At 47.6% G+C, this 20,926-nt stretch overlaps 1 protein-coding gene across 1 annotated transcript in view; it reads right to left on the bottom strand.

The window, feature by feature from the left end:
* Positions 1 to 277: 277 nt before the first annotated feature.
* The window catches only part of Mcoln2 (mucolipin TRP cation channel 2), a 52,532-nt gene continuing 31,883 nt past the window's right edge, over positions 278 to 20,926 (bottom strand). Inside the window, exons 6-14 of the mRNA XM_028876793.2 lie at positions 20,756 to 20,852; positions 19,877 to 19,976; positions 16,322 to 16,434; positions 14,603 to 14,752; positions 12,739 to 12,840; positions 12,512 to 12,634; positions 5,190 to 5,396; positions 3,368 to 3,489; positions 278 to 1,057 (exon numbers count right to left, since the gene is read on the bottom strand). Coding sequence (XP_028732626.1) covers positions 1,021 to 1,057; positions 3,368 to 3,489; positions 5,190 to 5,396; positions 12,512 to 12,634; positions 12,739 to 12,840; positions 14,603 to 14,752; positions 16,322 to 16,434; positions 19,877 to 19,976; positions 20,756 to 20,852 — 1,051 coding nt within the window. The 3' untranslated portion in view covers positions 278 to 1,020. The remainder of the gene's footprint in view (positions 1,058 to 3,367; positions 3,490 to 5,189; positions 5,397 to 12,511; positions 12,635 to 12,738; positions 12,841 to 14,602; positions 14,753 to 16,321; positions 16,435 to 19,876; positions 19,977 to 20,755; positions 20,853 to 20,926) is intronic.

Genomic DNA, 20,926 nt, shown 5'->3' with positions numbered 1-20,926 from the left:
TGGTTCTGAGATGCGAATTCAAATTTCACCCCACACCCCTGAGACAGCTCAGCTAGGCCATAAATCTATTTTTAAGGTGATCTTCAGTTCTTGCCATTAGCACAAATCTTTATTAAACAGTTTCCATGGACCAAGCCTCATAGTTCCTTCATCACTTGTTCAAAAATGAGAGATCTCTCCTATAGACAAAGTGCTCGAGGGGGGGGTGATTGGAAACTCCCACTTGGTAGCTGTTGAGAAACATTGCATTTTAACACAGTAATAATGCAAGACGGCATCATGGAAATAAATTTATTTAAGGAAACACACACCACATTTCCTCACTTGACAGAGGTAAATCCCCGCCACGTGGAGCCGACTCATGGAAACAGGTGGCCGCTCCCAGTTTAGCACCACTGGTCTTGTGTGTATGGGCCAGGGAAAGCTCACCTGAGGAGACATCCAGATGTTTCGTCCCACTGACTGTGCTAACGGACACCGCATAGCACGCCAAAGAAGCAAGTTCACGGTGCAACCAGCTGAGATCTGAGTTCTCTAGACATCTTTCTGCTAATGTCTGAGTGTGAGCCTTACATGGCTTACCAGTGCTCCAACTTCAAACCCTAACTTGGTATTGAAACTGAATATATTTCTGTGCTGACCACAAATTAACAAATGTCTTCAACTCCAAGGACCACATTTTAAAGCAAATCTTTTCCTAGCAATAAACATATATCTTCACCTGGCTTTAAATATTGCTTACACACTCTGAAATGGTAATATTTTTTCCATCCCAACATTATGATGTCACAAATGAGCAGACTGGTGACAAACTTCATTATCATACTTCTATTACATTAATTCCCAGGAGGAGCCTATCCTCTACCCTCCATGTTGATAAAAAGTAACTTGGAATGTCACTTCGGGTCGGCAGCTGACAGACAGCCCTCCTGTCTTGTAGTGAGCCTCTGCTCCCTCCGGGGTCTCTGTACTACCACAGGAGAAAGAGGTCTGGACGGGACTGATGTTAGCAGAAGGGTTTCAGTCAATGAGAATCAAGTGGTCATCACTTCCTCTCCTGCAACAGAAAACGGGGTGAAGAAAAACGAGAGCAATGACTTAAGAAATTTTGTTTGGGTAGCCCTGTGTTGTTGTTGTTTTAGACAGGGTCTTATGCAGCTCGGGCTAGCCTCAAACTGTGTAGCCTAGGATAACCTTGATTTCCTGGTCCTTCTGCCTCCCTCCCAGAATACATGCATTGCTATGCTTGACATTTACATTTTAACTTTATTATTTATATTGTAGTGGTGGGGTCAGACTGAGGGCCTTACCCGGGCTAGGCAAGTGTTCTACACTGAGCTATATCTATCCCCAGCAGGACTTCCCAAAGTCTTTACAAAGAGACTGGGATGCTCTACATTCCAGACACACACAGCTTACAGGAGCAAAATGTGAAAGAGGAAGAAAACTGAACAATGGAAATGTGCATGCTCTGAGACTTGGATAGATGCTTCTGGATCAACCCGTGAACAGATAACATCTCTGGGGACTCTGCTTTAATGAAGCCTTATTGACGGCTATAAGGGCCAAGTACTCATTCGTAGTAGAGAACATTTGACAACTCGTATGCTCAACCAGGCCATTCTCTCCAATGAGCTACATCATGTGAGGGCCGGGAAGAGGACTCTGAGGCCATCAGGCTCACCCTGACAGTATTGCAGACAACAAATGGTTCAGGAAGGTGTGAGGTATATACATCTGGGTGCAACTTTGTGGGTAGTTCTAGAAATGTTTCACTGAGAAGGGAAGACCACCCTGAATGTGGGTAGCCCTATTTCATGGGCTGGGGTCTTGGAGTGAATAAAAATGGAGGAAGGAGGTCAACTGAGCACCAGTATTCATCTCCTCCTGCTTCTTAGCTGTGTGTGCAATGTGACCAACTGCCATGTGCTCTGGTCACCAAGCTTCATTTATTCAAACCCTGACCTGAAGTAAATCCTTCTTTCCTTAGGTTGTTTCTCACAGGTATTTTATCACAGACGCAAGGAAAGTCACTAATATAATAACTGCATGATAACAAGACCACTCCAAAAGACCTGCCTTATCCTTCCCATTTCTTAGGAGGCAGTTGCCAACTAAGAAAATTCATTCTCCTGTATTCTGGCATCTACAGCAGTAATTTGATGCTCTGAGAGGATGAAATGCAATTTTGAAATCATCTCAGAAGACCTCATTTTTTATTTACCAGACATTCTTTGAATGTGCTCAGTCCCCTCACTGCAAGCCTCAAGATAATAGAAACACACATCATGTGAGCTTAAGTAGTCATGGTCTCCCCTCTTCCTTTAGGAATTTGAATTATAGAATCCTCCTCAAAAAACATGGGTAATATATACCTTTAAAATTTCTACCCCCAGCCCAGGTGAAGACATAGATGGGTGCTCTTAAGAAAACCATCCCCGGGGTTGGGGATTTAGCTCAGTGGTAGAGTACTTGCCTAGCAAGCACAAGGCCCTGGGTTCGGTCCTCAGCTCTGAAAAAAAAATTCCCCATCTGACCTCCATCCTGGTCCCCACACAACTGTGTAGCATGCTCTGGTCACTGAGATTTATGTACTTTCTCTCAGAGTCCAAACAGCCAGCAAAGCCCAGCTGAGCATGGAAGAGCTACTGATGCATGCTTTTAACCAAGAACACTGTGGGGGTTTGAAAGAGAATGTCCGCCATAGGCTCATGAATTTGAACACTTAGTCCCCAGTTGGTGGAGCTGTTTGGAAAGGATTAGGGGGTGTGGCCTTGTGGGAGGTGTTTCACTTAGAGTGGGTTTTGAGGTTTCAAAAGCCCATGCCATTCCCAGTTCTCTCTCTCTGCCCTGTGTTTGTGGATCAGGATGTAAGCTCTCAGCTACTGTTCCAGTGCCATGCCCACCACCATCTTGCTCCCCACCATGACGGCCATGGCTTCAACCTCTGAAACTGTACACTCCAATAAACTTTTTTCTCTCTGTTGCCTTGGTCATGGTGTTTCATCACAGCAATAGAGAATTACCTAGGAGAGACCCCAACAGCTTCTTCCCCATCTGTTCAAGGAGTCCACCTCCAAACTTTAAGACCTCTTCCTTTGGCCCTTAAGAGGCCAGCCTCTTGACTTGGGTACAGTTGATCTCCTCATGAGGCTCTTACAAGGTCCCTAAGAGTTTTAATCAAGTCCTGGAGCTTTCTGCACAAACCTTGTTGCACAGAACGTTGTTTTACCAAAAAAAAAAAAAAAAAAAAAAAATCTGTTTCTCAAACAGATTTGTGTGGGGGAGGAAGAAAAGGAAACCAACTATTTCCCACCACAAGCTTCCTTGAGAATGACTTCCTTCTGGCCATAGACACAACACTGACCTCCTCAGACAGCAGACACAGGACAGCAAGGCCGATGGTTCTTTCGGGTACCGGTCTTTGCTACTGCGTTCCTTCAGGAATTTCTGCAGATCCGTTTCAGGAAGCCCATTTTGCTGGTATTTCTTTTGAAAAGCACAAATGCTGTTACCTCCTTCCCAGAGCATGAGAAATTGTTCCCTTTGTCAACAAGGCAAACCCACCTTGGTGAAATGAAACTCCTGCAGTGCTAGTTCAGATCCAAGAAGGACTTTGAACAAGGATGGCTCAGTCTGTCAGTCCTAGAACAGCTGAGCCAGGGAGGCGGTGGGAACTGGAGAGTGGGAAGGAAAGCTCCAGAAAGCACACCAGGGGAGCAGGGAGAAGAGGTGTGTTGAAAAGAAGAATGAAAGAAATAGTCAGACCCATAAAGCTGAAGTGTTAATAATGAGACCAGCAGACAAATTTCACTCTACACACTGCTCACCCAGAATCTGATGGGGATATGACCCCCATTCTCTGCGCACATGGAAGGTGACCACAGAGTGGGACAGGGGTAGATTTTTCTCAACAGACAAAAAACCCCTAGCTTGCAGTCATGCTTAGTAAGGTCATCCAGCTCAGCACTGATACCTGCCCCACACAAGGACACTATCATGTCAAAGATAGGAATTTTCATGGGCAAGAGCCTGCAATTTTGTCCCAACACGCCCTGTGGCCGGGGTCAACTACCACGTACACTCTGACTCCGATCCCCACACACTGATCACTGACGAGCTTTCTTCTGAGTTGGTATGGGAAGGGCTGAGCAGGGGGCAGCCAGCACCCTGTGTGGCTTAGGCACTGGCCCTGAAGAGTTTTCCTAGCACAACCATCTGCTGTGGAGATAACAGCTCCAAAGACAGTGAGCTTCCTTAGAGCTAAATCAACCACGCAGGCCCTGTCTGAAAGGGTGTGGGGTGCACCATGGCTTAGGAAAGCTGGAACCTTCGCTTTCTTTACCTTAACGAAGTGTGCACTACAAGTGTTCCTATCACTAGGCTTGAGGCATGTCACCATCTACCCAGTCATCAGGGTGGCCATCACCTCCCACCTCCGGTATTTACCCTAAAACCCGAGTCCCAGGCAGCCATGCAGGCTGGAGCATCTGTCTCTACCAACAACAGCCATCTGGTTGTTGAGTTCACCAGACTCAGCTTTTCTTCCTTCCTCTCTTTTTCCCAGCATGCCTCCAAACCAAACCACCTTGTTTGGGGTAACAAGTAAAACCTTTCAAGTGCTGTGCTGACCAGTTTTTGTCAACTTGACACAAAGTAGAGTCATCTCAAAGGATGGACCCTTTACGGAGAAAATGCCTCCATAGGATTTGACTGTAGGCAAGCCTGTAGGGCATTTGCTTAATTAGTGATTAATGGGGGAGGGCCCAGCCATTGTGGGAGGTACCACCAGGGCTGGTGGTCCTGGATTCTATAAGAAAGCTGGCTGAGGAAGCCATGATGAACAAGACAGTAATCAGCACTCCCCACCCCCATGGCCCCATCAGCTCCTGCCTCCAGGTTCCTGCCCTGACTTCTTTCAGTGTTGGAATAAGATATGGAAGTGTAAGCCAGATAAAATAAACTCTTTCTTCCCCAACTTGTTTTTGGTCACGGTATTTCATCACAGCAATAGAAACCATAAGACAAGTGTATATTTAAAATTAGTCATCAGAACAAAAAAGGTTTATTTTCTAAATTTTTGAAAACCTGAATAAAATTATCATTCAATAAGATTACAGCCTTTTCTCTGCTCCAACCCATGCAGCATTTATGGTGCTTTGGGGCAGCAAATCCTGATCGTGACTTACCTTAATGGTGTGGTAAGAGTCGGTGATGAGCGCGATGAAAAGGCTGAGGACCATGTATATGAAGAGGCTGATGAAGGAGTAAAGGTAGAGACGGCTGAACAGCCACACCAGGATGCTCTTCTGCTGGATCTGAGCGAAGGTGGCGAACATGTCGTCGCCATTGACCAGAGAGAACAGGCATTCGGCCACTGTGTTCAGGTTTTCAAACTGCAGGGCAAAGACAAGGGAGCTCCTGAGAGTCAGCACGGCGCCGTTGGAAGCAGGGAGCTGCCGGGGGCTGGGTTCATCATTGGTAGAACTGTGATGTCTGGATCTTACAGCCAGCTACATATGGAAGTGCTTAAGACAACACAAGACCAAAGGGCTTTCCTAAGTGGCCATAGCCTTCCCAACCACACGAGAAACACTTTTCCAGGAACTCCCCACTCCAAAAAAGTGGACAGGCCACAGCTAAGATAGACAAGGCCGTGTGGCAGAGCTGGGGTGGGCCATACAAGGTCAGTGACGTTCTGAACTAGTTCTCAGTAAGCAGAGGAAAAGGATGTATTCAGTGACAATGGGGAGCTGTGGTGCCGAGACACATGAGACACGGCAATGCCTGAGCAAAGACATCTGTGCACAGGGCCTCAGTGAGACAGGCTAACGTCAGCCTCAGTCCAGCTCACACGCAGACTTGAGTGAAGGACATCTGAGCCATGGGAGTGGTGTGATTTGATGCATGCTTATTTAAAAACTAACAGCCTGTGGGAGATCTCCCAGAAGAGGAGCAACCCAAGGGAGGTGCCAGTCAAAGGTGACATTAGGAGTCCAAGTGAGGCAAAGAGTCCTAACCAGGAAAAAGAGACTCTGGAGAAAGTATATCTGCAGGAAGGGTAAGGGCTAGAATCATGTGATGGTTAATATTGATTGTCGACTTAACAGGATCAAGAGTCACCTAGGAGATACACCTCTGATAAGTCTCTGAGGAGTTTCCAGACTAGTTAAACTTGGGTGGGAAGATTCATCCTTTATATAGGTGGCAACACTTATATATATAAATATACATGTGTGTATAGTTCATATTGTGATATTTTATAATAATTATAATCAATATAATAATTCATATTATATATTCCCAGGGCTGAGTAAAAAGGAGAAAGTGAACTGAGCATCTGTATTCATCTCTCCCTGCTTCCTGACTTCAAATGCACTGTGACCAGCCACCTCATGGTCTCACCACCACGACTTCCCCTCCCCCCCATGATGAAATATGCCCTCAAACTGCAAGCCAAAGCAAACCCTTCCTTTAGTTTCTTTTGTTAACTACTTTGTCACCGCAACAAGAAATTACCATTCACGGGCTTTTAACAGACAGTTTTGACACAGTACATCTGAGGTACCAGGCGGGGACTCGGACATCAGGTAGTCCCGCTGAGGGTGTGCACACGGAGCTTAAGCACTGATCCAGAATCCACAGCCCATCATCCTGGCTTCGAGGAGCTATCAAACTGCTGCCCCCCCACTAAAACAAACTGCATGCTATTAACAAACACGACCCAGGGGCCAGGGGCTTAAACAGTAGATCAATATGAAAATCTCGTGGAGTAATAATGACTTAACAAGCAAAAGACAGCGTGGTTTTCAGAAATACATGAGACAGGTTACTGCGAAATTTTCAACCAAATTCTGACATTAGAGGTCAGAGTCTCTGTGTTCATTAACTGAGCGTTGGGAACACCCAAGGTCTCAATAAACATCTGGGATGTCTCCACATGGGGGAGGAGGGAAAAGCTGTCACAGGTAACAAAATGAACCTCCCATCACCCTATCCAAGAAAAGGGCTCTCCTTCCAAATTCTTCTATTTCTGTAATTGGTTCCAACCTCCAACCAAAAGAAACATCTGTACCGAGGCAATGGAGCACATTCCACTTTGTGCCGCTTGGCCCGCCTTCCCGACTCCTGGGTCCTCTGGAGCCTGTGTGCTTTATGGTGGAAGCAACCTTCCTCTTCCACTCTGACGTCAGTGCTGACGTTGGCTCATTACAGAAACTTTAGGGAAGGCTTTGCATGCCAGTCCCTTTCCCTGCAATCCAGACGGAAAAGAACAAACAAACAGAGCCCCCCAATCTCATCGAGATGGCTTTAAAGCCGTTTCTCTTGCTTATGGCCACGAAAGCTGAAAATGTGAGCACAGAAGGTCCCAATGAATCCTTATTCCGTGTCGCCTTGTGGCTCCTGCCTGTCAATGTCAACACCCGAGCTTAGCTCCCCCACAGCACATTTCCCTGGTGGAATTCAGTCTCTTCGTCTCATACATTCTTCCTTCCTCTCTGCGTCAAACCACGTCAGCACTCAAGGGCCAATTCAAAGTCTACTTGGGGATAGAAAGCTCCATCAGCTTCAGCCCCCGATCCACTGTCACAAGAACTACAGAGAATATGGAGGGCTGTCTTCTAACTGCTCTGAAACGCCGTTTCCGTACCTCAGTTGGAGAGCAAACACCACATCTTATACGTGTTGTCCTACACTACCAGTATAAACACAATGCCCATCTTAACATGAATGTACTCATAACCAGTGTATCTCTCCCTCTGTGCACAAATAAGACCTATTCCAACCCACCAAGTCAAAGGAAAGACTCAACAAGTAACTAGTGTGCTGGGTCATTTTTCTACCACAAGAACAGATTATAACCAAAGTCACATTCAGTGGCCAGATTCCAAACACGTGAGCATAAAAGCTGCCATGGTCAGGTACTGAAGTGTCTCTAGTTAGATGGCACATTGGCTACCTCCTAAGAATGGCAAGCCCCCATGTCTGTCTGCTCTTCTTGTCACTGTGAACAAATGCCTGGCAAGGAGGGAGGATTATCTTGCTCATGGCTTGGGGGGGCGTATATAATCCATCATGGCAGGAAGGCAGGAAAGTGGGAGCCTACAGCAGCTGCTAGCTGACATCTCAGCGGGACAACCAACAGTCAGGGCACTCCCCTGCTTCTCTTCTTTGCCCCTTTTTATTCATTCTTGGCTCTGAGCCCTTACAATGGTACCACTCACATTCAGAATTAGTCCTCCCTCCTCTGCCGGAACTTTCTGGAAATGCCCAAATGTTTATGCCTAGAGCTGTGTCTCTGGGTGATTCTCAGTCTAGGCGGGTTGATCAGGCAGATTAACCTGGAAGGCAGGTCAGCTGCCTCTCAGAAGAAAACCTGCTGAGCGCCTGACACACTCCAGGCCCCAGGGTGGGCACTGCGTGCGTGCGTGCGTGCGTGCAGACAGTAAACAGCCAATAGGTATTTCCATTAGAAGTCCTGGTGGGCTCAATGAGATCACAGAAGGAAACAAAACATTCATGTCATACATGATGTTTGTGAGTGAGCCAAAAGACCTTCCCTTGGAATGCAGATATAACCTGCATTGGCTTATGTCAGGGAATGGTTTAAAGCATGCTCCAAGAGCAAGTAGCAAGAATCTCTTGTAATATTTAGATATAATATTTCAGCTGGCTCGTGATTATTTTGAATAAGCAAAGTATCTGGGCATGACCAGAAGCCTTGGAAATTTCAGAATTTTGCCCATGGCCTCAGCAAAGTGCAATGATTTTTCAATGCCTTGTTCTTCTTATTTGTAAAATGGGGACAATGCAGAATGATTATTCATGCATCATAGTTTAAGAAAAAACAAGTCCCCCGGAGGCAGGAAATGTAAAAGCCACATTAGAGAAGTGCTTAATAATTCAAGATGGGGTTTGGAAGATCGTCAGCAGGCTTTAGCTCTCTGTGCCCAGACGTCTTCAAGGAGCACGGTGCCAAAGTCCATCAGCGCTGGAAATGAACATCGATGTGACACTTTTTGTTCCTTGAGTTGGATCACTGCAATCAGATGTGTAGCAGGAAGACAGGAAGGTAAGGAATCTGGTGCTCTGACTCCCAATCAGTTGCATCAACTGAGGGTTTTCCCGACACCTTCTCTTTAGAGTTTTTTGTTTGCTTGTTTCTTTTTAATAATGAATGGCTTTCACACTCTGGGTTGCTGTGATTCTCAAACTACTAATGAATGTTGGCCATGATGCTCAGCTGCTCTAGGGTTTGAGCAACCCCGAAGGGCCTCTGATTCAATGGCTAATGGTATAAGCTGGACATTCTAACAGATCAGTTTGGGGGTGCTGCTGGGGGCAATAAAATTTTTCCAACTTCAGATCTAAAGCAGCAGCAGCAGCAGTAGCAAAATGAGGCAGAAAAGCACCAAATTCCAGAATCAGCTGCCATTCCTTCACCCACCAGCCTGTGCCTTCACTGAGCACACACTCAGCGCCTCACTCTCCCAGTCTACCAGCCTGGTTAGAGGTGGGCGTGAGCTGTCACCAACTAACCAGTCGGGGATGCTAGAGACGCTCGGCATCATTTCACTTTGAGAAAGAAAGGGAATCTGGCACCAGTGAAAACCATGCCCCAAACCGTAGCCACCCACTATGAGTGGCTGCTGAGCACGTGACCTGGAGTCCAGGAAACTGAGGTGTTTGGGTGTCGCACAGTTGGCGGAGTGCTTGCCAGCATCGGCATCCATGATTTGAACAGTAGCCCTGCATAACCAGGACATAGTGGTCATGCCTGTAATGCACGGACTCACGAGGTAGAGGCAGGAGGATGAGAAGTTCAAGGCCATCCCCTGCTATATCACAAGTTTGAGGCTAGCCTGGGCTACATGAGACCCTATCTCCAAAAAAAAAATTTTAATAACTAAGATGAGACATGTGGGAGGCCCCAGACCCCCAGACTTCAAAGAGGACAGAAGACAAAAGAGCGAGGCACTGAGGCGTCTTACCTCACTTACATTCCAGAACTAGGATTTGGGCTTTGCTAGGCTTAACAGGATGCATCGTTAAGATCAGTTCCATCCTGCTCTTCCTTGTTTTTAATGTGGATATTAGAATATTTTGAAGCGTGCACAGCAGCTGCATTTGTGACCTCACATTTTGTGTTCCTTGGACAGCGCTGGGCCAGAACACCGAAACTTCACCACATTCCTTCCGAGGACAGAGATGAAGGACAGAGATAAAGATGCGGGAATGGAGCCAGGCTCACAAAGGCAGTGACCAGTTTTTCAGCGGGTGATCTTGACATGTATCGATGAGGGGCGTTTGTCCTACAGTTGAGCCACAAGTACAGCCTGCTTCTCAGATCAGGCTGGGTGTCCTTTTATAATGGGGAGCACTAGACAATGCCAAGAGGAGCACCATGGGGTGTTTTTGGTCAAAGTGTGATTTGGCACTGGGCAGACTGGGTTGACGCTGCGATTTGCTGTCTGGGAAACCACAGAAAATAGCTTGGTATATTAAGATTCCTATTCTCCATAAAGGATGGTATCATCTCACAGAGAGACAAGATGGCATGCTGTAGCTTGGTCTCAAAATGTCCCCCAGAGGCCCACGCGATAAAGGTTTGATCTCCAGGCTGTGGCACCATTGGGCACCCTTAAGAGGTAGCGCCCACTGGGGGCATGCCTTGAAGGGGTGGTTGAAAACCCAGCCCTCCCCGTTTCCCTGGTCCCTTTTTGGCTACCTTCTTGCAAACAGACCTTCTCTATCGTATCCTGCCTGGTCACAGGCTCCAGGGCAACAGGGTCAAGTGACCCCGGACTGAAGCCATGAGCTAAAATAAACCTTCTGTTGGGCATTTTATCACAGAGGCAGAAGGCTAACCGGAGAGGTAACAGAGCAAAGGAGAACTCGGACAGCCGGCCTAACAAAAAGCAAAATAGCAGCCATTCGGTAAACTTCAAAAAGCATTAACTGAGAACCTTCCAGAACAATGGTGAGGGACAGAAGAACAGCAAGGAGCGAGTGACAAAGAGCACAGGACCCCTTGTCCGACTGTCCTGGGACCATTGGATTGATGAAACCCAGATTAGGCTCCCTATTTATTCCACACGGTGCAACAGTGCCCTCTAGTGACAGAGAGGTGGAGACGCTCCAGGAGCAGGAGGCTAGCAAGAGAAAGAAAAATGCAAATTCTCCTGGATCGGCAAAGACAGTGAGCTCTCCGTGTTAGAGTTATCATATCAAAGAACATTTTTTACCTATGAGTCACCTTCAAAGATGTGACACGAAGCAGAAAAATCAATAGGATCATCAAGATTTGCCGTTAGGCTGGAGGTTGTCGCTTTGTTCATTAGACTGTTTTTCCAGTAAGAAAAATCGAGACTCTTTTTGAACACATTAAAGTGACAGAGAGGGTAGCCTGGGTGTTCCAAGCTGCGGTTTGATTGAACAGGACATGGTGGAGGGTCCGAGCTGTGTGTATCACTCTCTCTGAAGAGCTTATAAACCACCTATCTTGGTAAATGTCAAGGTCAGAACTTAGAGTTGAGCTGTTGCATGAACTTGAAGGACATCCTTGGTGTTCTCTGCCTCCTTTCTCCCGGCTGGGTGCCTGGGACATCAGTATGAGCATGAAGGGGTTGTGTGTGACCTGAGAGAGACCCAGGAATGTTGTGCCTAGCACCTGCCCACGGCAAACAGGTGGTAACGGCTGTCATCTTTTCTGTTGTCCCGACAGCCAGGAGATCGTGGAAGAAATGCCTTGAGACACAATGATTCTTTTTACTGTTTGGTTTGGAATACAGCCTCAATGGTTTCCTCTCATGATGTTCTGCCCATCAATGATAACACCGCTTTGAGACAAAGTCTCCTTCTGTTTCTAAGGCTAGCCCTGAACTCTCTGTGTGGTCTAGCCTTGAACTCACAGCACTCCTCCTTCCTCAAGTCTCCTGGGAATATACCATGCCGGACCATAAGTCTGTCCATCCTGGACATATGGTACTGACTGAAAAGAGATAATAGTTAGAAATCCAGATGCTGATCTTTAATAAGACGAAAACCGGAAGCTTGATCAAAGCCACCCTCAAAGACGTGAGCTCATTTCAAAAGAAATGAAGCATTTTCCTTGGTGCAGCTGTTACTCCTCCCATTCTCCTCAGCGGACATAAAGCCTAATACTTCACACTGGAGGATTCTGTCATAATTCCCTTACTTTTTCCCCCAGTTTTACTAACAGTGATCTCATGTACAAACATTTTGCATTGCTAATCAGGTGGTTGAATGTGTCAGGTCCTCAGCCAGGCCCAGACTACTAGGAGAGGTGTGTTTTCCCATTTCCTGGAGTTTCTTTTTCAATATCCTAAAGTCACCCCAATGTCCTGAAAAGAAGGCAGAGAAATAGAAAAAAGACAGTTCTCCGGGTCCTGACGTCAGGGTGCTCGCTGGAGTGGAGGAGGTAAGTGCGGGAGGCTCAGGGTGAAGGGCCCCACGTGCCCTCGATGCAGAAGGCATTGGAGCTACTCACCTTCTCGTGGTACGGTCCCAAGACAATCCAGCCGCAGAACGTGTACCCCAGGTAGATCATCCCCGCACAGGCGCAGAAGCGGAGGACTTTGGGCAGGGAGGCCTGCATGGTGAGAATGAGCACCTGGAAAACAATCGCAGCAGTGGCTGGGTTGGAGGATGGAAACTAGCCGGTAGAACCCGGCAGAGAAACGAGTGTCAACCACGACGGCGCTTCTGAGAGCTTACGTTGTATGTTTGAAAGTAGCCCAAGTATCTGATGACTCCAACCCAGACCAAGAGCGTTGACGTCCCGAGCAAAATGCTGCACAGATCGTAATTGGTGAGGTTCTAAGGGAGGAAAAGAATGCACAGGTAAGTAAACAGCCTGGTCCCCTTGGCTTGTTTACCTCCCTTTCATGGGTGAGAACTGACCGTCCCACCCATATCTGTCACCCATATCTGTTACCCCAGCACCTGGGATGCCGAGGCTGGAGAATCACCATAGTTCCCAAGTTCCCTGGACTATATAGTAAATTCTACGCCAGCTTGAACTACATAGTAAGTTCTAGGCCAGTAAGTTTTGTTTGTCTCCAAACAAAAACAATAAAGAAGAAGATGAAGAAGAAGAAAAGAAGTGGGGCTGGGGGTGGGGGAGGGAAAAAAGAGGAGGGAGGGAGGGGAGGGAAAAAGGGGGGAGGGGAAGGAAGCAGAGGAAAGCTTCAAATGTTTGGTTTTTACTTTCTTTTAGTACTTTGATTGTGAACAGATTTCTTTTCCAAATAACGTTTTGAAATAGGACTTGCATTTGTCACTGACCCAGGCATGAAAGAGCATGGTGTTTGTCAAATATCAAACAACACAGGCCAGTCACTGCTGGAAGCAAACTCCAGTGTGATTAGCTGCCATAGTTCCTACTCCGAAGAGTTCTAGGCTTCATTACAGAGACAGACAACAAACACAATTCTAATATGACATGCTAAGTTCTATGAGAGACCCAGCAGCCACTTCTCACAGAGTCCCTCCAATGGCCATGACCCAGGGCAAAGCTGGACCCACAGCATAGACTGGAGAGAAGTCTACAAGCTCATGACAGGCTGAACATCCCCAGGGCTGAGAACTGGCAGGTAGAAGGACAGTAGAGGAGCCAGGATGGGGGCCAGAGCCCCATGAGGGGACCCTTAGGGGCCATGGTGACGGGAGGTCCCTTCATCCTAAGTAGATGCCGTGGAAAGTATTGTCGCAGCAAGGCGGGTACTTCCAGGAGATTTTCGCAGCCGCTGTGCAGCCGGATCTGTGGGATTCAAGACTAAAGACGGAAGCGCAAACAGGCCAGAGAGGAAGGCAGCCTGAGAGGAGCCAGAGGTCGCTGGGATGGAGACAGGAGGCACTGTTGCCATGAGAGGACAGTGTTGTAAGACGGACAGAAAACAAAGGAGAGAACCGTTGAACAAAGGAGGCAGAGTCCAACCATGAGAGCAAACCAATTAACTAACTAGCATAAACAACCGGTCAGACTTTGTAGACACTCAAGACTCCTCATCCTTCCCCCAGCTATCGGGCACACAGCATCTCTCTCTCTCTCTCTCTCTCTCTCTCTCTCTCTCTCTCTCTCTCTCTCTCTATCAGGGCACACAGCATCTCTCTCTCTCTCTCTCTCTCACACACACACACACACACACACACACACCTGCCACTGGCTCTTCAGACATGTTCAGGAGAAGTGACTGGTCTGTGTACCAGCTGCTTCCTTTGCAAGTTACACAAGTAAATGGACAGATAAACTTAATACAAAGGAAGAAAGAGAGAAAGAAAGAAAGAAAGAAAGAAAGAAAGAAACAAACAAACAAACAAACAAACAAACAAACAAACAAAGGAAACCCTCAGTCTTTCCGAACTTCAGTTCCCGTTCTAGCGATGTGACTGCACAGGCCTGGAGGAAGGCCATAGATGCCGCCGTCCACAGTGCACACACTTCCTGAGGAAGAGTGAGAGGCAGCCTATGTCACGGATGAGAGAGAAGAGAAAACACAAGGTTTGAGCTAGGCTCCAGAAGGACTCTGTATCTCACAATGCCAAGATAATGTAAGGTTCCAGATGGTGTGTCACTTACCTTGGCCTTGATCTCCATCTTTAATATGGATCCAATTATTGTCATGAGGTCGCTGATAGTGACCAGGACATACCATCCATTGATGAACTCCCATTGGTCAGCATCGCACACGCGTCGCTTGTGCTTCTCCAGGAAGAAGTTTAGAAATCTCTACCGCAAACATTGAAAAAGCATTTCTTACAAATCATACTGCCCTCTGGAGGCAGAAGACAGAGTGAACAGTTCCAAGATGGCAGATCTACCTCACAGGGAGACACAATGCCACACACTAAGTCACATTGTCTACGCCAGTGTAAGCAAGCATTTCAACGTCTGTTAAATTACCCCAAACACTAAGTACATGTGCTGCACACCAATAGTGCTAACCCAGAGTGTGTTCCAAACACTGCATATCATGCCCCCATTCAAGCTGATCGACGGGAACCCTTTGAACTAGGATTCTCTTGTAGTCCAGATGTGGGCACTGTGTGACCAATGCTGTACCTGCACTTGGCAGAGAGACCCCAACATAGGATTCAGAATACCTAGAGGGTTGGAAGGCAGATATGAAGTAGATATTTACAGAGTGAAAGTCAAGGGGCTGGAGAGATGTCTCAGCATTTAAGAACACTCATTGTTCTTCCAGAGGACCTGGGTTTAATTCCCAGCACCCACACGGCAGCTCACAACTGTCTGTACCTCCAGTTCCAGGAGAACTGATGCCCTCTCCTGGCCTCTGAGGGCACAGGATGCACAGAGTGCACAGACACACGTGTACAACACACTCATACATACAAAAAGATAAATCTCAAAAAATAATTTAAAGACCAACATGGAAGTTAAGATCAAAGAAAATAGAACATGGGCTATTTCCTGCCTGAAGATGGTATTTCAGTGACTTCCTGCTTCCCCTGACCCCAGTGGGAACCTACGTTCATGCCTCAAGCCAGAGTAAGACACACAGTGAGCTGAAGTACATGCTCCTGAGAATGCAAGAGGTAAAAGGTACAATGAACCATTTAAGAAATCAAATCCAAGTATTTCATGCCTCATTATCATCCATTTACTGTGCCTTCTTGTCGAAGTGAACTCTGACTTGAAGACAAAAGATGGAACCCACGCATGCTCTTCAGATCAGCCCTGAAACTAAAATTTTATTCTGGGAGCCTCTAAATGCTTGAAAGCTTACCACAAGTACCTGTACTTGTTAGCTCAATTTCAAGCAGAATGATTATCTGACCTCCTGGAGTAACTTAAACCCTTTCTTCCTTTTAAAATTTTGATGCATGTGTGTGTGCACATATGTTCACATGCACATATATGTATGTGGAGGCCAGAGATGGAAGCCAGGTGCCTTCTTCAATCACTTCCCACTTATTTTTTTTTAACAGTGTCTCTCTCTGAACCTGGAGCCACTGATTCCCTCAGACTGACTGGCCAGTGAGCGGCAAGGAGCCCCCTGTTCCCACCACCCCAGAGCTGGGATTACAGTCGTATGCAGTCCTGTGGCTTTTTCATATGTGTGCTGGGAATCGATCTTGGATCCTCCTGCTTGCGTGGCAAGCACTTTACCAACCAGCCTGTCACACTAGTCCCCGGGGCCTCCTCTCACTTCCTGTAAGTCAGGATGGTAAAGGAAGCGGATCGAGAGAGGGCAGCGTAGCCCAGAGTCGGCAGACCCCTTGATTTGGACAAACGCAAGGTGCTGGCCGAGAGAGGAGGGGGAAGAGCCGTGCTCACCTTTCTCAGCTTCAAAGCAAGGACAATGGATCGTGTGCACAGGATAAGGGATGCCAGGCAGATCACAATGACAAATGCATCAAACACCAGGACATAGGGAGTGCTTCTCTGAACTGCAGAGCAAGGCAGAATGCAAACGTTCAGTATGCCTTGCACAAACTGTGCAGAATAATTTCCCAGCAAATGGCAGTCTGAAGGGAAAGTCAAAGAAAAATCGCTTTGTCTATTGTTAAAACAGTAACTCTCAGAAGCCAAACCATACTGCATTCATTCCTAAGTCCACAAACAAGCTAACGCACCCTGGAGGGAAGGGTCAAGAACTTACAAATGTAGGCCATGTTCATCAAAATTCTTTATGAACAGTTACTGTAGGACAGAATTCAACAGAAGCTGATCCATCTAGGCTCCACTCAAGAGAGGTGAAAGGGCCAATATGGCCTAAGTTGCTTCACACCAAGAGACAGCAGCAAGTTGGCCTCATTAATAAGAGAGCAAATGAAAACGCCACACTGAGAAGCCACAGTTCTGCTCATCAGCCTCACAGTGCCCTGTCCCGCCAGAGCACTAAATGAAAGGCTTTCCCTGCGTGCCGATGCCAAGAAAATCACTCCTGGGAATGAACGTCAGGAAGTGAGCAGTGACCTGGGCTTTGCTTTGGGACGAATGCACAGTGGAGGAGGCCGTGCGGAGAGAGAGAGCAGTCTGTGAGCCTAGCTGCTGCCGGACTTCACGGTTACACATTGTAGCCCCTTCCACACGGTGACTCCACCAGCTTCCTCTTCTCTCTCCTGCCTGGGGACCTGTCACAAGCTCATGCCTGGAACAGGCACATCCGCCCTCGGCCAGAACCCCACTTCATACACCCCTGCTCAGATTATTTGTTTGGGAGGGGGTCAAGGTTCAGATTTTCTTTCTTCTTGATGACTTCTGTTGCTTGATAATTTCATAAATGTATATAATGTATTCTGACCTCCGGCCCCCATTACCTCTGCTCCTTCCATCCCTGTCCACACCTAGTCCCCTTCCCAGATTCATGGCTTTTGGTCTGGTTTCACCCATCTGTTTGACCACCGGATTCAAACCATGAGCTGGAGCCTGGTGGGGTCCTAATTGGGCACCACTGAAAGCAGTGGTTTTCTCCTCAGTGAGTGTGTCTGTAGCAAGGCGCTGATGAGGGCAGGGCAGGGCCCCTGAGTCCCTCCTCCACCCATGCCTGGCTGCTGAAGGGCTATGGTGGTATCTTATTTGTACTGAAATGTGATTTTAATTGTATGTTAATAAATAAAGTTGCCCAGGGGTCAGAGCTATTAGAGCCATAGCAAGAGTGTGGCAGTGGTGGCACACGCCTTTAATCCCAGCACTTGGTAGAAGAGCTAGGTAGATCTCTGTGTGTTCAGGGATACAGCCAGCATTGGAGACATATGCCTTTAAGACCTAGAGGGCTGTACATACAGGCAGTGACGAGGCAGTCACGTGTTTGGGTTTACAACCAATGAGAAGGCAGAACAGAAAGACTATGTAAAGACATACACACAGGAAGTAGGTCTCTTTCGGAGAGGTAGGACCACCGCAGGAGGAAGGGTGAGATTTTAGCTCTGAGCTCTGACCTCTTGGCTTTCTCTTTTACATTGGTTCTGTGTTTCTTATGTAATAAGACGGTTGGTTACATCTACAAAGGGCTGTTCTCATGCATTCCCAGGGAAGGCCTCCGCCTCTGCAGCTGCTGTGAGTCTGTGGTTGGAATGTGTTGGAAGTGGCTGCGACTTACCTAGAAGATGGCATTTCACAGCATCCCTCCCATCCCCTCACCGCCTTCCCACCCCAGTGCTTCTCTCTTTGCTTCCTGGTTGCGGGGTAAGGTGTGAGCCCGCACTTACTACTTCATGTCTACCTGACATGGTAGACTCTTTATTCCTCTAGAACCACAGGCTCAAATAACTCTTCCTTTTTAAGTCTTTACAGAAGGTCATAACACCAACTCACCTTGGTCATGGTGTTTTATCACAGCAATAGGAAAAGTAACTAAATACTGTTGCTGAATGTGAACTAGTGGAAATTCTCCTGCCTCAGCTTCCCAAGTGTTGGCAACATCTAGCAGTCACTGATTTCTTACCTCCCTGAAACTATTTTGCCTTGTAGACACAGCTTCCAAACCTGAGTTTGGAAAACACTGCTTCAGAAATACACACTGGCACTCTGTCGAGGGAAGTCCCACACCCGACTCCCTCCACCCCGCCGAACACCTGATGTACGTAGACACTCTTCCACTGTCTGCTGTGGGACACTGTCTTGGGGCTGTCCAAACACATGTCAACTCCCACCCAGCAATAGGGAAATGCTCTCACATCCCCCATCAGTGGGAAGCCTTGCCCACCAGTTCCCAAGCCTCGTGTGACTCGTTAGAAACTCAAACTGATGGAGACCAGAAGCACACTGGGGGAACATGGGTATCAGGAAGCAGATGAAGGGGGCATTGCCTGGCTTTGCTTTGAGGCGATGTGGGTGAATGTGGGTAATGACAGGAGAAGCAAGCAGCCCGCTTGCTGAGTGATGGGAAGGAGCGTCAGAACACTTAGGAAATCCCACCAGATGTCGCCTCTTGTCTCTCAGGAGGGATTCTCAAGCCACCACACAGCTTCAAATGAAAGAGGGGGCATAAGCCATCTCCAAAGCTGCTTTCTAAACCTCAGCTTTTTAACGATTTCATGACCCTCCACTTTCTCTTAAATGCATGTTTTCCTGGTGATGAGGCCAGGTTTCTTAAGTCACAGCTATAAGAATAGCACAGTTTAGTTATTTAGGTCAGTGTGGCATGTGTTTCTCCCTGTTGGCCACAGAGCGGAGCTAGAGCTCCATAGTGCTGGGATTGCAGGTCTGTGACGCCACACCAAGCTCAACAAGGCTGTTTTAGGAATATGGACCATGAGGTGACTGAGGAAATGTCCCCATGTCTATTCAGGCTGCCATCTGCGCTCTGGGGTCTGGTTGTCCAAGGCTTAGATCAAAACATACCTTCTCTAAGAATCATTTCACGATTCCCACTCATCCCTGGTCAAACTTATCATTTACCTTCTTCCTCAGAAGTACCTTCCATACTTCCACACCTATCCCTACCTATACACACTAGAGATCTGGTCACGGCAGTCTCCCTCACTAAGACTTTTCCTCCTCTGTTGGAGCCGAGCAACTCTGATGAGTCCCGTGCTCAGCACTGAGCACCAACTCCTCAACAAATTCAGTCATTGCTTTTGCTCTGCAGAAAAGTCTAAGACAGAGAGGCCAAGAAAGAGGTCTAAGGCCCCAGACATGGCCAACAGAACCAGAATGCAAACTCAGGCCATCTGGCTGCAGAGCTGATCTCCTAAGCCACTGACTCGTGCTAAGTTCTCCAGAGAACCAATAAACACTGGCTGATGTGGGCACAAGTCTCAAGACTAGTGTTTGAGCTTTGTTTTCAAGGACCTTTCTTCCCACCGCCCACCACAGCAATCACATCGGTTCTCCAAGACCTAAACGATCCCGTAACACACAAAGGGCAGGCTGTACCGCACTTACTAGATCCAGATATGTTCATGCCTTTACATTCTTCTATGTTGGCCTCGCTGTTCAGATAGACTTTGATTTTCCCACTGTGAGCTGTGTTGTCAAAGGTGATCTAGAGACAGAAATGGAGAGGTTATAGTCCAGCGGGAGGTCAACTGCTTACGAAGGTCAGCGGCACCCTGGTGGAACTCGGATACAGAGGTCATACAAAGAAAGTGCCCCAGCACATGGGTTCTGGTCGAGCTGCTGCTGTCACTGTGATAAAATGCTGACCTTAAGCAGTCCGAGGATATTTCAGCCTACAGCTGCAGCTTGCTCTCGTCACTGAAAGGGTCACAGCGGGAACTGAAGGACACACCTCAGAGGAAGGCTGCTTACAACCTTTACTCAGCCCGCTTTCTTATCCGGCCCAGGACCACCTGCCCAGGGATAGCAGTGCCCACAGTGGGATGAGGTCTCTCCTCCATCAATCGGCAGCCAAGAAAATGCTCCACCCAGGTGCTGGCTGGCCAGTCCAATCTGGGTGATCCTCCAGTGGACGTGCTCTCTGATCACAGTGGGCTGTGTTGAGCTGACAGCTGGCGCTAACTGGGAGAATTCCTCTACAACTTTCTTTTTGTGGTGAAGACTACAGTGTAAAGGGATGAAGGGTTTCTGGGGGTGCCAGGGGTCTGAACTCTGGTCCTTCCCAGCCCAGGAACATGGCTTAAGGGAGTTGGAAAGGGCTGGCTCCATCTTCACATGAAACAGTCTCTAGATGAGACCACACCATCATTAAAGCTGCTCTAATGCAGCAGCATCTAAAGTCTGTAGGCTGCGGGGTTTATCTTCTTCTACAAAATCCACAGGGAACAGAACTGACGGGGGCTGCCCTAAAACGCAGACACTTGCCGTATTCTGAAAGCTGTAACAGTCTGGTACCTCTCGGGAATGAATTGCCTGTAGGTCGATTCCTCTGAGGCCAAAGGAGATATCGACTTGCACGAGCCTGAATAAGATACGGTAAAGGGCAGAACCGTCAGTGTCGGCTACTGCTGCCCACCTCCTCCCAGGGCTCCCCTC

Source organism: Peromyscus leucopus, chromosome 6, assembly GCF_004664715.2.
Source record: "Peromyscus leucopus breed LL Stock chromosome 6, UCI_PerLeu_2.1, whole genome shotgun sequence".
Classification (NCBI taxonomy): Eukaryota; Metazoa; Chordata; class Mammalia; order Rodentia; family Cricetidae; genus Peromyscus; species Peromyscus leucopus.
Note: the sequence above shows the minus strand (reverse complement) of the source record. Positions and strands in the feature narration are given on the sequence as shown.